The sequence below is a fragment of the Microcaecilia unicolor genome, chromosome 7, assembly GCF_901765095.1.
Source record: "Microcaecilia unicolor chromosome 7, aMicUni1.1, whole genome shotgun sequence".
Lineage (NCBI taxonomy): Eukaryota > Metazoa > Chordata > Amphibia > Gymnophiona > Siphonopidae > Microcaecilia > Microcaecilia unicolor.
In genome coordinates, this window is record NC_044037.1 from 214,089,574 (window position 1) to 214,104,716 (window position 15,143).

Genomic DNA, 15,143 nt, shown 5'->3' on the forward strand with positions numbered 1-15,143 from the left:
TCTAGTGGCTCCTGCCCAGCCTCACCAGCCCTTTGCCTCAGGGGACCACCTTGAAACCAGACTTCTCTGTGACTGCGTTGACTCGGGCCTCTAGGTTTGGTCCTCCCCTTTCCCTCAGGGTGACCTCTTCATTAACCTGCAGTCCTGGCCCGGCCTCCCCCCGCTGTATCTCCTGGTAACCAACCCACCTTACCAGTTCTTCTGGTGGGCCCCTGGGTCACCCTTCTCTGGAAGATAGCACAGCTTCCTCTGCTTGCAAAAATATGCAAATTAGCTGGTTGCATGTAAATTCAGTTTATTAGAGCTTGGTTACAGTCTTTTGGGAAAACTGGCTTTCCAACTCTTCTTTGACTGCGATTCACCCCCCTGAGACCATTTACTGGGGACATCTGGGTCTCAGGGTATAACAGCCACCTCCCCTGGATAGGACACACTTTATTCACCTTAACCTTATGGTCCTATCCTCCACCCCACGGCTGTTTGTTCTTTTTAAACCCTTCACAGTTCCAACCACAATATTTTGGGGACTTCTAACCCCAGGCTTTGCAGCCTGCTTTACCTTGTCAGACACACAGTCCTGGACACACAGTCCTTCCTCCTCAGCACCGGGATCACCCAGCCCAGGCTTCCGGCCTCCAGGCTCCCATCTTCTCTCCCTCGGGCAAAACTCCTTCCTCTGCTGATAGGAAGCTATTTATGAGGTGTCCAATTAACTTCCCCACCTCTTTAGACCTCGCCCCTCTGGTTCCAGAAAGATCTGGCCTAGAAGACTCTTCTCACTCTTCCAGCTATCTCTCTGGAGCTCCCTCTACTGGCCAGAATGGGCATTTTCCCGGTTTTCGGTAGGCGAGCGCCATCTGGCGGTCTCCTCATGTAAGGGCAGACACTGTGTTTATCACAATATATATATATATATACCATGTGCATACATACATGATATGGAAGAGTTCATTAAGGTATTGCATGAAGGTTACTGTGTAATAATTGGATTGTAACGTACATTTGGTCATCTAATGATAGTGCTTGATCATTCATAGCAAAGAGGATAAGTCAGTCATGTGATAAGAGTTTGGTTTTATATAGCTCGTGTATAATGTTATTATTTAGTATTTAAGATGGATGTTTGTGGTATGCCTTCTTGTAAAGATCTGTTTTCGGTAACCTTCGGAAGATGGTTAGGTCTTGCGTTGTTTTTATGGCCTTCGGTAGTGCATTCCATAGCTGCGTGCAGATGTATGAGAAACTGGTCGCGCATGTGGATTTATATTTTAGCCCTTTACAGTTAGGATAGTGGAGATTGAGGAATGTGCGTGATGATCTTTTTGAGTTCCTAATATCTTACATGGTCTAACTTCTATCCACATTACTCAATTAATTCATATACTATCTAGGTCTAGAACTAATCGAGTAATGGTTTAACTAGAGTTAGGCTTCTCTGTTAGCTTACCGCCTTTTTCACAAGTCTTATTTGCCATCTAAATCTCTGCAAGCAAACCGTGATATTGAATCTAATGCACCTAATTTAGATATTTCTGCAATATTGGAATCTTCAGACTCTGACTCTGCTACTGCAGCCACTTTGTAGGCCACAGTGGTCTTAACCCCAGGTAAAGATTGGTTGATGAGATTGTTTTTTTAAGAACAAAGCAAAGACATTTATGGGATTTCAGATATAGTTATTCCCAGATGTTTCAAGGGAAACACAATGACGTCACAAGCAATTTTTGTTAATGAAACCAGGGGTCCTTCAGATTGGGGCAACTTTCTTCTTCAGATTTCCCTTTAAATTTATTGTCAGATACCAGTAAGTTAAAGATGTATTCTTTGATCCATCATATCTGGCAACTTTTTGGGCCGCTAAGCATATATCTGGGGAGCTAGATTTCCTTCCGTCTGGTGTTAGCTCTCATTGAAATGTATAGCTTCCTGGTTGTGTCAGTTTTGCCATATTTACTTTGATTTATTATCTTGTATTCTCCTTGTATAAATCTTGGATCGACTTGAGTGATGCATTCTTTTGTTTTATGTAATACTTTAAGCTGTTATTGTTTATTTCTCATCACTTTGCTGTACAAGTATTAATTTGCTTGGTATGTTATTCTGAAATTTAATTTACAAGAAAAAGAGTTAGGCTTCCCTTCATTCAAAGGAGATCACTTTAAGAAATTATTAGAGGGACTTTTTCATACCAAGCAGTATTTTTTTGGAATAATCTACCATCTTCTCATTCTGAAAATGTTTAAAAACTTACCTGTTTGATAAATATTTCATTAATAATTAGATTAGATTAGCAGAGTTGTCAGAAGGTGGTACTGATTGAATGAGCAGATAAGCAGATAGAAAAGGACAGTCTTCCATTACTACTTACTCTCATCTTTCATTGCTATCTAAATTTAATAATGCAGCTTATTATGAACACCACAAGCAGCCTTATTCTTGGAAAAATACTGCCAGCAAAAAGCTGACAGTATTTTTCAGTCCTACACTCCCATTATTCCATGTGGTATCTTAAAGCATTGCTTGTCAATCTTTTTATGGCCATGACTCCATGATAGCAGCTAAATAAAATAGTGTGACCCTCCCCTCCAAAGGTACAGAGTGCCCACTCATGTACTGCAGAAGTTACTAACCTACTGTACTGACTCCCAAAGTAATTGAAGGTGCTTTAAAAGCCCAACATTTACTGCACCTTGATAACTACCCTTTACAGTGTGCTATTTGTAGTCCCTGATTCTACCCATTGAAATTAGCACTTCAAGTTCCACACAGGGTTGCTGACAGGCAAAGCTGGACCTGGGGCAAAAAATCTTCAGGGCCTCCTGCTGCCCCTCCACTGCTGCTGCCCCCCATCGCTATTACCCCCCCCCCCCCAATCGCTAAAACCACCACCGCTGCTGTCCCCTGGCCACTGCTGCTTTTTTCCCCTCCCTTCCTCCTCCCCGCTGGTCTTACCTACAGCTTCCTGCAGCCAGCAGCAATTTACAGTCAAAGGCCATCTCTGTGGCCTTCCTTCTCCCGCATCCCACCCTCTCTACTGCAACTTCCTGTTTTGAGGCTAAACAGGAAGTTGCAGTAAAAAGGGCGGGATGCAGCAGAAGGAAGACCACGGAGATGACCCCTGACTGAATTGCTGCTGGCTGCAGGATCCTGTAGGTGAAACCTGAGAGGAGGGAGAGAGATTTTATTGCGGGAACAAAACTTTTTACTGTTTCTGCAGGGCAGTGAAACGTTTTGTTCCTGTATCTGTGGTGATTGTTGGCACCCTCCGAAAGCCTGGCTCCAGGTGCTCCTTGTAGGCCGAGCCCAGGAAATTTTGCCCCCCATCTCGGCGGCCCTGGTCCCATAATACACCAGGATAGGGTTGTCAAAAATTAAGGACTAGCTTAAATCATCCTGGAATAGGGTAACTTGGCAACTCTCTAGCTCCAGCTAATAAGCCAGTCCATTCATAGTGTGTACTTGCCTACTCCCCATCCTCATTCACAAACTATTATTGCCAACATGCCCACAGCTAGGCTCTGCACTTGTACCTGTTCTCTCTGGAGATGTAAAAAAAAATTATATAATGAGGGGAGGCCATGAATAAAGATCTCAGGGAACAGGGGTAGTGGTGAGAAAATAAGTAAATTGGGGAGTCCATGGTAGGGAAGCCCATAAATGTATGTTTGCCTAGGGCCCCCAAAAAGTGCTAATCCTGCCAAACTTATAGTAGCTCCGGTTAGAGCAGTTAGATGTGCTAAATTGTAATAAAGATTTTCAAATAGTATTGTTGTTTACCACATACTGTTATCTGATACTCTGTAATTGTGATTTAGGGAGTAATTCTTTAAGGCTTCACCTAGTTTTCGCTGGTAGAAAGGAACATAAATACTGATATTTTAGTATTTCTCTGTGTAAGTGTATACTTACACAAGTAATTAACCAATCATTGAGTACAAAGTGGCAGAAAATTATTCACAATTTTTTGATGGTATGCACTTTGTCAGTGGGTATGCGCATAGGCAGACTGTGGCCAGAAGGTGGGCAAAGTGCACATTTTATTTATTTATTAGTATTTAGTTACTGCCTTTTTTAAGGAATTCACTCAAATTGATGTATTCATGCAAGTTATAGAATATAATTTGTATGCATTCATTCATACATCTAGGTGTGGGTATTTACATCAGCTCTAGGCTGCTGTAAATGATCATGCCGTATAAGAACATTTTGGGTGACTTGTGCTAGTATACCTAGTTGCCTATTTTTCTTTATAGAATAGGCTTGAAATAGGCACCTTAACGAGTGCCTAAAGAACTAGATTGGAGGAGCAGCCTAATGATTAGCACAGCAGGCTTTGGTTCTGGGGACGTGGGTTCAATTCCCACTGCAGCTCTTTGTGACCTTGGGAGGTCATTTAACTCTCCATTGCCCTAGATACAAAAATTTAGGTGGTGAGCCCTCTAGGGACAGAGAAAGTACCTGCATATACCAGATCTATATATCACACCTACAGATCTGTATGATTCTATAGCAAAGCATATAACTTAGTTGGCTTAACTTAATAAGCATTGATAACAGATCTTAACAAGCAATAATTGGCACTAATTAGAATTTACGCACACAACTCACTAAGGGGGTTGTTTACTAAAGCTTAGCTGGAGTTATCTGCAGCAGGACCCATTTTATTCCTCTGGGCCCTGCTGCAGATAACTCGTGCTAAACTTTAGTAAAGACCCCCTAAGCATATTCTGTAACAAAGTGCACTGAACTTCTTAACACATGTAGGCAAAATGGGGCAGGGAAATGGGCACTTTGTGGATGTTTCAAAATTTATACACTGAGTTATAGAATATGGCCAGTGCACATAAATCTATGTGCAGGGATTTATGCCATATTTTTGTTGGTGTAAATGGATGTGTGTAGTTTTAGGTGCTGAGATATCAACTAAGCATATTCTATGGGTCCTTTTACTAAGGTGTGCTGAAAAATAGCGTGTCTTGGATGCGCATAGAATCATTTTTCAGCGCACCTGCAAAAATTGCTTTTTTAAAATTTTTTGCTGAAAATGGATGTGCGGCAAAATGAAAATCGCTGCGCATCCATGTTGGATCTGAGTCCTTACCGCCAGCCATTGACCTAGTGGTAAAGTCTCACATGGTAAACGGGCGGTAATGACCTACGCGCATCAAATGCCACTTGGCATGTGCCCTATATGCATGTCCAAAAATAAAAATTATTTTTCGGACGCGCGTCTCGGACGTGTGCCAAAAATGAAATTCCAGCAAGAGCCACGTGGTAGCCAGGCGATTACTCCATTTTGGCATGCATTGGGCACATGTAGACGCTTACGCAGCTTAGTTAAAAGGGCCCCTATAATTGGCACCTAAATCTAGACGCCAATTATAGAATAAGCTTAGTCAGCACTGATTTCAGCACCAATTTTTAGGCACCATATATAGAATCTCCTCTTTAATGTTTACAGCGCTGCATACATCTAGTAGCACTATAGAAAAGATTAGTAGTAATATGTGATTCCAGAGATAAGCACTATTCTATAAGCAGCACTTAAAATTAGGCAATGCTTACAGAATAGCACTTACACCCAGGAATCAAATCTAACTTTAGGCACAGCCATTTGCACCAACTGAAATGTGGTGCAAATATACTCACCTACGTTAGGCACGTATACCTGTTATTCTATAACAATACATGTTAATTTTAGAAACACCCCCATTACGCCCATGACCCTATCATTTCCATGCCCCTTTTTGGGATTGCATGTAAGTTTTAGGTGTAGATCCCACGTCTAAATTTACACGTGTAAATGTCAACTAAATCTAATTAATGCCAATAATTGTTTATGTTTATTAATGATTTGATGAATCACCAAATCCTAGGAAATCCCATATCTAAGGGCTTCTTATACAAAGCCGCGTTAGTGATTCCTGCGCGGAAAATGAGAGGAAGCCCATAGGAATTGAATGGGCTTCCTCTCATTTGCTGCACTGGGAATCAGTGGTGCAGTTTTGCAAAAGAAGCCCTGATTTACAAAATTTCACAAATATATAAAAAGAAAACAGAACGCCATTGACAGGACGGATCCCAGGTACACCAGAAAACAGACACACCCAAAACTAACTTTAGAAAACTTCAGAGGAAAGCAGAGGTGACTAAAACTTAACAAATAAAAACTATAGCTAACTGCTGTTGCTGAAAGCTTCACCAGAACTAACACATATTAAAAGTCAGAGCGAAAAGATGGGTCTTGATTTTCTTCAGTTGCCTTTTAAAAAGACAATTATTGGTGCTAATTAGCTCATTCAATTAAATTACATGCACAAATTGGGGGATGTCTATTAAAACACAATAAATAATATTAACATGGTTCTGATAAATGTTATCATGGTTTCCTGTGTGAATAAGGTTGGGCTTTTTAATTATCATTATCATACTGGCAGGGAAATATGACAGAGGAGTATGTCCTACTGCTGCATTCCATTGTGTTAAAGCAGTTGGGTTAATATCTGAACTGGTTAGTTGTTGTTATTATACATTTTAGGATATTATTATCCTTTCTGATCTTGTGCACTCTTGATGTTGTTAACTTTGGGGTCCTTTTACCGAGCTGCATGAAAAAGGGCTCTGTTGTAGTGGCACTTGCCGTTTTTCCCTTGCACCGGGGCCTTTTTTCCGCAGCCAGTAGCCATGCAGTAGGGAGCCCTTACCGCCAACCATTGAGGTAACCAATGTGGCCGCTGGCGGTACTCCCACTCCATGCCTGGCAGTAACCAGGCATGGAGTGGGACTACCGCCAGCGGCCACATTGGATCGGCAGTAGTCATGGAAGAGCGAGCGGTAAGCCCATGCTGGGATTAGAGCCGCTCTGTAAAATCCGGGCTCCCAGATTTCATTACAATATGCAATAATTAAAAACTCACAGGTTATGCACCGAAGGGTTGTTGTATGCTGCTTTTGGTGACAGTGATTTTGGTAGCAGCTGGTCTTTGCTGCTTCATTCATTTATTTACATGGGCACCATATTTTTGATTAAATTTTGTCACATCAACATCTTGTGATTGCTTTCATCTAAACTTTATTTGCAGTTATATTTAGTTATAAATATTTTTTTCTAAGCCACGAGGTGGTTTAAACATTTGGCTAAATTAAATAGATACATACTTTGATATGCAATCCTACCTAAAATTACCATAAGGCCTCATTAGTTTTTACCTATCAAAATCTTGCCATTTTTGAGAAATAGTTATGAAAATATCAAAGATCATAGTAAGATGCATTTGAGACTTTCATGTTATCTCATGGACGTACGTTTTTTCATTGATACCAGGATTTCCTTACAGCAGTTGGAATCTCCAAGTTCCTCTGGCTTTCCATTGAGGACTCTAGAAGAGCACTGACCACAACTAGAGAATAATGGATATAGGATGGGATTCTATATATGGTGCCTAAAAAAATCGGCGCTGAAATCAGTGCTGAGGGTTCCTTTTACAATGATACGCTAAAAATGGTCTGTGGTAATGTAGACACGTGTTTTTGGCGCATGCAGAATCATTTTTCAGTGTAGCTGTAAAAAAAATGCCGTTTTAAAATTTTTTGCCAAAAATGAAGGTGTGGCAAAATGAAAATTGCCGCATGTCCATTTTGAGTCTGAGACCTTACCTCCAGCCATTGGCCTAGCAGTAAGGTTTCACGCAGTAACTGGGCAGTAATGGTCTACGCATGTAAAATACTGATTACTGCCCGATTACCACCCGTGCACCAGAAAATAAAAATATTTTCTAGCACCCGTAGTGGATGCGCGTCAAAAATGAAATTACCACAAGGACCACATGGTAGCCGGGCAGTAACTCAAAATTGGTGTGGGTTGGGCATGCGTAGGTGCCTACGTGGCTTAGTAAAAGGGCCCCTAAGAGTATTCTATAATCGTCACCTAGATTTAGGTGCCAATTGCTTAGTTGATATTTCAGCTCCTAAATCTGCGTGCATCCATTTACACCAACTAAAACATGGTGTAAATCCAGGTGTGTAGATTTAGGTGCACTGGGCCATATTCTATAACTAGGCATCTAAATTTCAGAATGCCCGTTAAATGTCCATTTCCCCATCCAAAACCATGCCCCTTTATGCCTGCGCACGCTAGAAATTTAGCGCACATCATTACAGAATATGTTTAGCGAATTGTGTACCAAAATTCTAATCAGTGTCAATTAGTGCTCATTATTGCTTGCTGATATCAGTACTCATTAGCTTGTTAAGCCAATTAAGTTACACATGGTATTATAGAATCCGTGAGATAGGGGCTTTCAGAATTGTACAAGGCTACAAATTTGATTCAAGCAACTATTGCAAACCTTTCTTTTTTAGCAATGATTTACAACTTTGTGATTTCACAGCCACATCTCTTTAATCTAATTTAGGACATCACTTTTGAAGCATCTACACCTGGAAAGAGCAGCATTTACATGGGTAGATGACATAAGCTTGCAAATGGTGATTTCAAAAAGCAGTTATTTAAACACAGAGATGCCCCAGGATGTATGGTTTGGGCAGGCCAAAAAATTGCATATTTATTTCCCATTTTAAAAGTTATCAATAGAAATCAAACAAAATAAAACATGGAAAAGAAAATAAGATGATACCTTTTTTATTGGACATAACTTAATACATTTCTTGATTAGTTTTCGAAGGTTGCCCTTCTTCGTCAGATCGGAAATCATTGGCAATAGTTGCTTCAATCAAGAAATGTATTAAGTTATGTCCAATAAAAAAGGTATCATCTTATTTTCTTTTCCATGTTTTATTTTGTTTGATTTCTATTGATAACCTTAAGAGTGGACTAACACAGCTACCATACTCCACCATTTTAAATGAAAATTAACATATATTTTAAAACATATGTGGTGGGTTTTGCACCTGCTCCAAGTCACATACAAGTGCCAGCTGCATGAACATTTGGACCTGGAGTCTCCACCAATGATTCAGGGGGCAATTATGCTAAATTTGTATTTATTTATAGCAAATTAAGGGGCCCTTTTACTAATCTGCACTAAGCACTATATAGCATTTTTACCGCAGGTTAAAATCCATTTCGCGCCCCACATTAGTTTTGTATTCGGTGCACACTACCCATGTGCTAAAAAATAGAATATATTTTTTAACTGTGTGGGTGGGTTTGGGGGCGGAGAGTTGGTATGCCCTTTGCTAATTGGTTTGTGCAGCTGCATCACTGTGCACTAACTGGTTAGAGTGAGAGCCCTTACTGCCTCGTAAAATAGGTTTCAGTAAGGGCTCCTATGCTAATGGCCATGTACTAATTGGGAAATTAGCATGTGACCATTAATACAGAAAATTGGACGGCCATTTTACAGCTGCATTAAAAGTGGTCTCAGAGCATGAGAAAGCCCTGTGCTACTGAAACCCCAGGCCACTTTTAGGCAGCTTAATAAAAGGGATCCTTAAAGATTACAATTCAATAAAAATTCTTGTACTGAAATAGGAAGCAAACAAAAAGCAAAAAGAAAATTACAGGTTAATTCACCAAATAAATTATTAGGAAAATAATACTTATTTGCTTCCATTCAAGTCCTCAGTAATAGCGGGGAGGAGAGATAGAAATTACTAAATACAACTTACATTAACAATACAAAGGACAAAATGTGCTCATTCTAAGCAATATAGATATCCTTACCAATATTTAAGACAACTCCCCCCCCCCCTCGAGGTACCCCACTAGGAGGGGAAATAGTACTAATCGGCAATTTAGTTGACAACAAAGTAGTCAAATGCAATGGATCAAAGAAAACATTTCACAGATTGATATTCAATGACACTCCTAATTTTATGAGCGTAAATTTAGGAGCATAACCTTTATAGAATAAGGCCCATAGTGGTTGCGGCGGTGAAAGTCTTAATTCCAGGCATAGGATAGTTTCAAGTCCTGAAGAAGCGACCATTGAACCTGCTTACAGACGCTGCTCAAGTAGGCCTAATGTTCCAGACTCCAATAACAGTAATACTTCACTATAAACACTGTGTTCAGTCTTACATACTCCATACTTATATATGAAAAATAGGAAGGATTTTGAAAGTGCTAATTTTTGAGAGAACTTCAAGAACTTCGTAATCAGTGTGTCATTTGGAGGGGCTGGTTATAGGGACACCCCAGCATGTGTTATATTTATAGAGAGATTTTTTTTCTCTTGGTAAAGGGCCACTAAAACAGATATCATGTTATGAGAATCAGGTGTTCAACATTCAGAGTTTCTATGTATCTATTTATTTACTTATTTATGGCATTTTATCCCACATTAAACATGAATTAGATTGGAACCTGGGAGCATGTAAAATATTTTTTTGTTTTTCCTGGAGAGAGTAATGCATTGCCTCCACCAGGTTCTCAGCCCTGCAATTTGGGGGGGGGGTGCAGAGTTGGACTGGGGCCCCCAGTACACCTCTGCGTGCCCCCCCCCCCCCCAAATTGCAGGGCTGGCTATACCTGGGGAGAGAGCCTGTTGTTAAAAATCTACCAGCATACCACTTCCCCAGAGCAAGCATAAACATTTAGTTGACAACAAAGTAGTCAAATGCAATGGCTCAAAGAAAATATTTCACAGATTGATATTCAATGATACGTTTACATAGCAATTAAAAAAAAATAAAGATCCCAACTTCACTACTCCAGGTCTAAGGAAGAGAAACGCCTTTCTCTTCCTTTGAGTATCCCTTGACATATCAGGAAAAATATTTATTTTCAAAGATAAGAATTATCACAGTGCCTATCACTGTTGGTTCCAAGTATAGGTGGTGATTTTAGAAGAGAAAGTGAATGTGTGTTTTACCTTTCTCCACGTATCTTGGTTATAACTACTTCGCAACTGGTTCTAAAATTGATGCAACTCAAATAGATTGTGCTATGTTTGGTATCATGAATGATAAAGTTAAAGCCATTACAAAGTATTCCATGTACAAATGTATTTCTTCAATTTGTAAAGTACCCTTCTAACCTAGAGTTCATGAAAGCACATGTAACCAAAAGGATTGCCCAATCAGCAGTTCAGCATTTTGGGACATCCATATGCTTTGAAAATAAGCACCGTGGTAAAATAAACTATACAAATAAAATATAACAATAATACTAAAAGTACCATACTTAATAATAAGCATCAGATATAACAATTAAGATCAACCAAGGGTGAATCCATGTGAAAATACACTAATTGGTGAACCCTGCATAAATATGACACCTTTGTTACTTCTCATTTTCTCCCTACAGGATGCCGACAAATGGTCCTTTGATGTGTTTGCCCTAAATGATGCAAGTGGAGAGCATGCGCTGAAATTCATGGTGTATGACCTCTTCACCCGTTATGACCTTATCAACCGCTTCAAGGTCAGATATTTACACAAAAACTGCAATGCAGAATACGTGTTCTAGTATAAGTCAGTACTTCGAATATTTGCAGAATATATTAGAGGAAATCTGCTGACTATTTAGGCTGCTACAGGGTTACCGGTATTTTATAACAGGCTGCCTCACTTGTGCTACAGGTATGCACATAAAGGGGGAGATTCTTTATATAGCACCTAAAAATTTGCCGTCGAAATGAATGTTGACTAAGGTATTCTATAAGCAGCGCCTAGATTTAGGCACAGTATATAGAATATGCTTAGTTGATATCTCTGGGTCTAAAACTACATGTCTCCATTTACACCAATGAAAATGTGTCATAAAACCCAGCACATGGATTTTGGTGCACTGGTCCATATTGTATAACTACATGTGTAAATTTCAGAACGACCACAAAACGGCCATTTCCCCACCTATAACTATGCCCCTTTTTGCCTGTCCACATTAGAAATTAGGCACTTTGCATTACAGAATGGGCTTAGCGAGTTATTCGTGTAAATTCTAATTGTTGCCAATTAGTGCTCATCATTGCTTGTTAAGAGCTGTTATCAATGCTAATTAGATTGTTAAGCCAATTGTTGTAGAATATGCCTGGAATACAGGGTGGATCTCTAGGCGCACTATACAGAATCCAGGGGAAATTGTACCAGTTTTCAAAGGGAAAGTATGTAAATATTTTACATTGTGAAAATTACCCCACAGAAATACCTGTATACCCTTGTATCTGGCTTTAGCTTGCAGAAACTTTCCATTTTATTTTGCATGCATATCTGTATATTTTATAAGGTATTTGAACAAGTTCAGACCCTGCCCCTACCCTGCCTCTGGGAATGCCTCTGCCCAGGTCTGGTAAACTTATGCATATACAAGTTTTGTGCTCTTAAATTTAAGTGCATATATGTTGGGCAATTTTAGAGAGAGCCATTTCTACATATTTATTTAGGCCATTTATACCCCACCTTTTGCCACAGTTTTGCAGCCCCAAAGCGGCTTACAATGAACTATTAAATAAATACAATACAGTGCATAGTTAAGTCAGGTACAGTTACAATACAGTAGGAAGAGCAAAGGAACAGGGTAAGAAAGGAAAGGAACTAAGATGGATGGCAGAAATCCAGGTGAGCCAAGAGGGATGATGAAGAACCAGGTGAAACAGAGTGGCTCGATCAGGTCCAGCAAAGCGATCCAAACGGGAACTGCAGCGATGTCCAGGTAGCACAGACAAGGCACTGAAGAGACAGCAGTAGCTTGCGGCAATGATCACCAGAGATAATGGGCAGGATCCAAAGTGGCGGTTCAAATGGACCTCCTGTGCCGCACCAACCGTCAGGGTCCTCCTAGACAAGGTTCTCCGCCACTGCTCCTCCAACAGACCGGCAGGAGAGGAAGAGCCGGCAATATCAGCAGGGGAGCGACTCCAACACACCTGCCTGAAGATCACCTGGGCCAAGGCTACGAAGGCAGCAGACTTCCCAACAGGAAGGAGGAAGAACGAGGGAGAGGCAGTCACAGCAGACAAGCAGTGAACTACGGTGCCCCAGGCTAAAACAGGCTCAAGCCCGGCGAGGAGGAGGTGATCAATGGACAAGCGCCGACGGATCACCCGAGAGATCACGTGAACAGCGGGACAGGCCTCAAGGGCAGGGGGATGGCATGATCGGGCTGACTGCCGGCCCACCGACCCGCTGGAAGTAAGCTATGCTGGCCAAAGCTCCCCCATGATTTTGTTCTCCGAAACTGGCAAAAAAGGATGAAATCAAGACGCCGCAGCAACAAGGAGAACCGGCATGAACAAGATCGGGCCATCATACAGTCAACAGGCAGCTGAACGACGGTGAGCCCCAAGATGGTATCAGGAGCTAACGGTTCGCTAGCCCGTTAGATATCCGCCATCTTTGGATGAACTTTTATTTTACATTTTCAGATTGTCTCATTAATGTGTACACCGAAAGAATAAGATGGGCAATAACATTTCCACTGCCAAAATGATGGATTTTAAATGTAATTCATTTAATATAGAAATGTTTTGTTTTTTTTTTACTTATCAATGAAATACGTTAAAGATGATTTTAGCTACACACTTGTAAGTAGCTTTATATAGGCATTTTCATGCATACGTGACAAGACTACCTCTACTTCAGGAGGAATGTGAAAGTCTAGCTCTTCTCCCATGTGGTGACTGACTATCCACTTGTTTTGCATCTGGACTAGCTGGCCTATTACTATGTAAGCCGCATTGAGCCTGCTTTTAGTGAGAAAGTGTGGGATACAAATATAATAAATAAATAACTTAGACCAGTCCCTCATATCTTATTCAACTGTACATATGATTTGACTTCAGTTTAGTCACCCATCTATTTATCCCAATGCCTTTGTATTAACCATGTTGTCCTGTCTATATGTCTTGACTACACTTGCCCCCTCACGTGCCTGTAAGTGTTTCATTTGTATTGTGCTGACATCGGGCCTCTACAAAGATATGCTAACGATTCTCGGTGTGGCAAATGAGAGGAAGCTCATTCAATTCCTGTGGGCTTCCTCTTATTTGCCGTGCGGGAATCGCTAGTGCGGCTTTGTAAAAGAAGGCCATTGTGACTATCCAGCTCATTTTTGAAAATGATCGCCAGCCATCTTTGACATAAATCGGGAGATTTCCGGCAATCTCCTAAACCCGGCCAAATCGGTGTAATCGAAAGGCGATTTTGGCCGGGTTCAACTGCTTTCCATCGCGGAGCCGGCGAAATATCAAGGAGGTGTGTCGGTAGGGTAGTGAAGGCGGGATGGGGGAGCGGGGGAGGAACAAGGGCATGCTCACGAGATGCCGGCTTCGCCCAATAATGAAAAAAAAGGCAGGCTTGTAGAGCATTTCGCCGGCTGTACTTGGTCCCTTTTTTTTCCGACCAAGCATCAAAAAGGAGCCCCAACTCACCAAATGACTACCGGAGGGAATCGGGGATGACCTCCCCTTACTCCCCCAGTGATCACCAACCCCCTCCTACCCAAAAAAAAACTTTTTTGCCAGCCTCTATGCCAGCCTCAAATGTCATACTCAGCTCCCTGATAGCAGTATGCAAGTCCCTGGAGCAGTTTTTAGTGGGTGCAGTGCACTTCAGACAGGAGGACCCAGGCCCATCCCCCCCTACCTGTTACACTTGTGGTGGTAAGTGGGAGCCCTCCAAAAACCCCCAAACCCACTGTACCTATATGTAAGTGCCCCCCTTCATCCATAAGGGCTATGGTAATGGTGTAGAGTTGTGGGGAGTGGGTTTTGGGGGGATTTGGGGGGCTCAGCACCCGAGGTAAGGGAACTATGCACCTGGAACCTATTTTTATTTATTTATTTTTTTAATTTTTAGAAGTGCCCCCTAGGGTGCCCGGTTGGTGTCCTGGCATGTCAGGGGGACCAGTGCACTACAAATGCTGGCTCCTACCATGACCAAATGCCTTGGGTTTGGCCGGGTTTGAGATCGCTGGCATTATTTTCCATTATGGCCGAAAACCGATGCTGGCCATCTCAAATCCGGCGAACTCTGACATTTGGCCGGGCCCAACCATATTAGCGAAAAAGAAGATGGCCGGCCATCTTTTTTGAAAATAAGGTTGGCTCCGCCCACTTAAGGCGCCGACCCCAGAGATGGCCGACCAGTTATTTGGCTGGCGCCATTCGATTATGCCCCTCTATGATATCTATGTTATATGAATGTTTTTCTATACTACCCATTATAGTGTCATTTGTATT

General features: G+C 41.4%; 1 protein-coding gene across 2 annotated transcripts in view; it reads left to right on the forward strand.

Moving 5' to 3' along the window:
* The window catches only part of PDE1A (phosphodiesterase 1A), a 595,639-nt gene that overhangs the window by 472,787 nt on the left and 107,709 nt on the right, over positions 1-15,143 (forward strand). For both annotated transcript variants that reach the window (XM_030209839.1, XM_030209840.1), the window contains one exon: positions 11,270-11,386. In XM_030209839.1, coding sequence (XP_030065699.1) covers positions 11,270-11,386 — 117 coding nt within the window. The remainder of the gene's footprint in view (positions 1-11,269; positions 11,387-15,143) is intronic.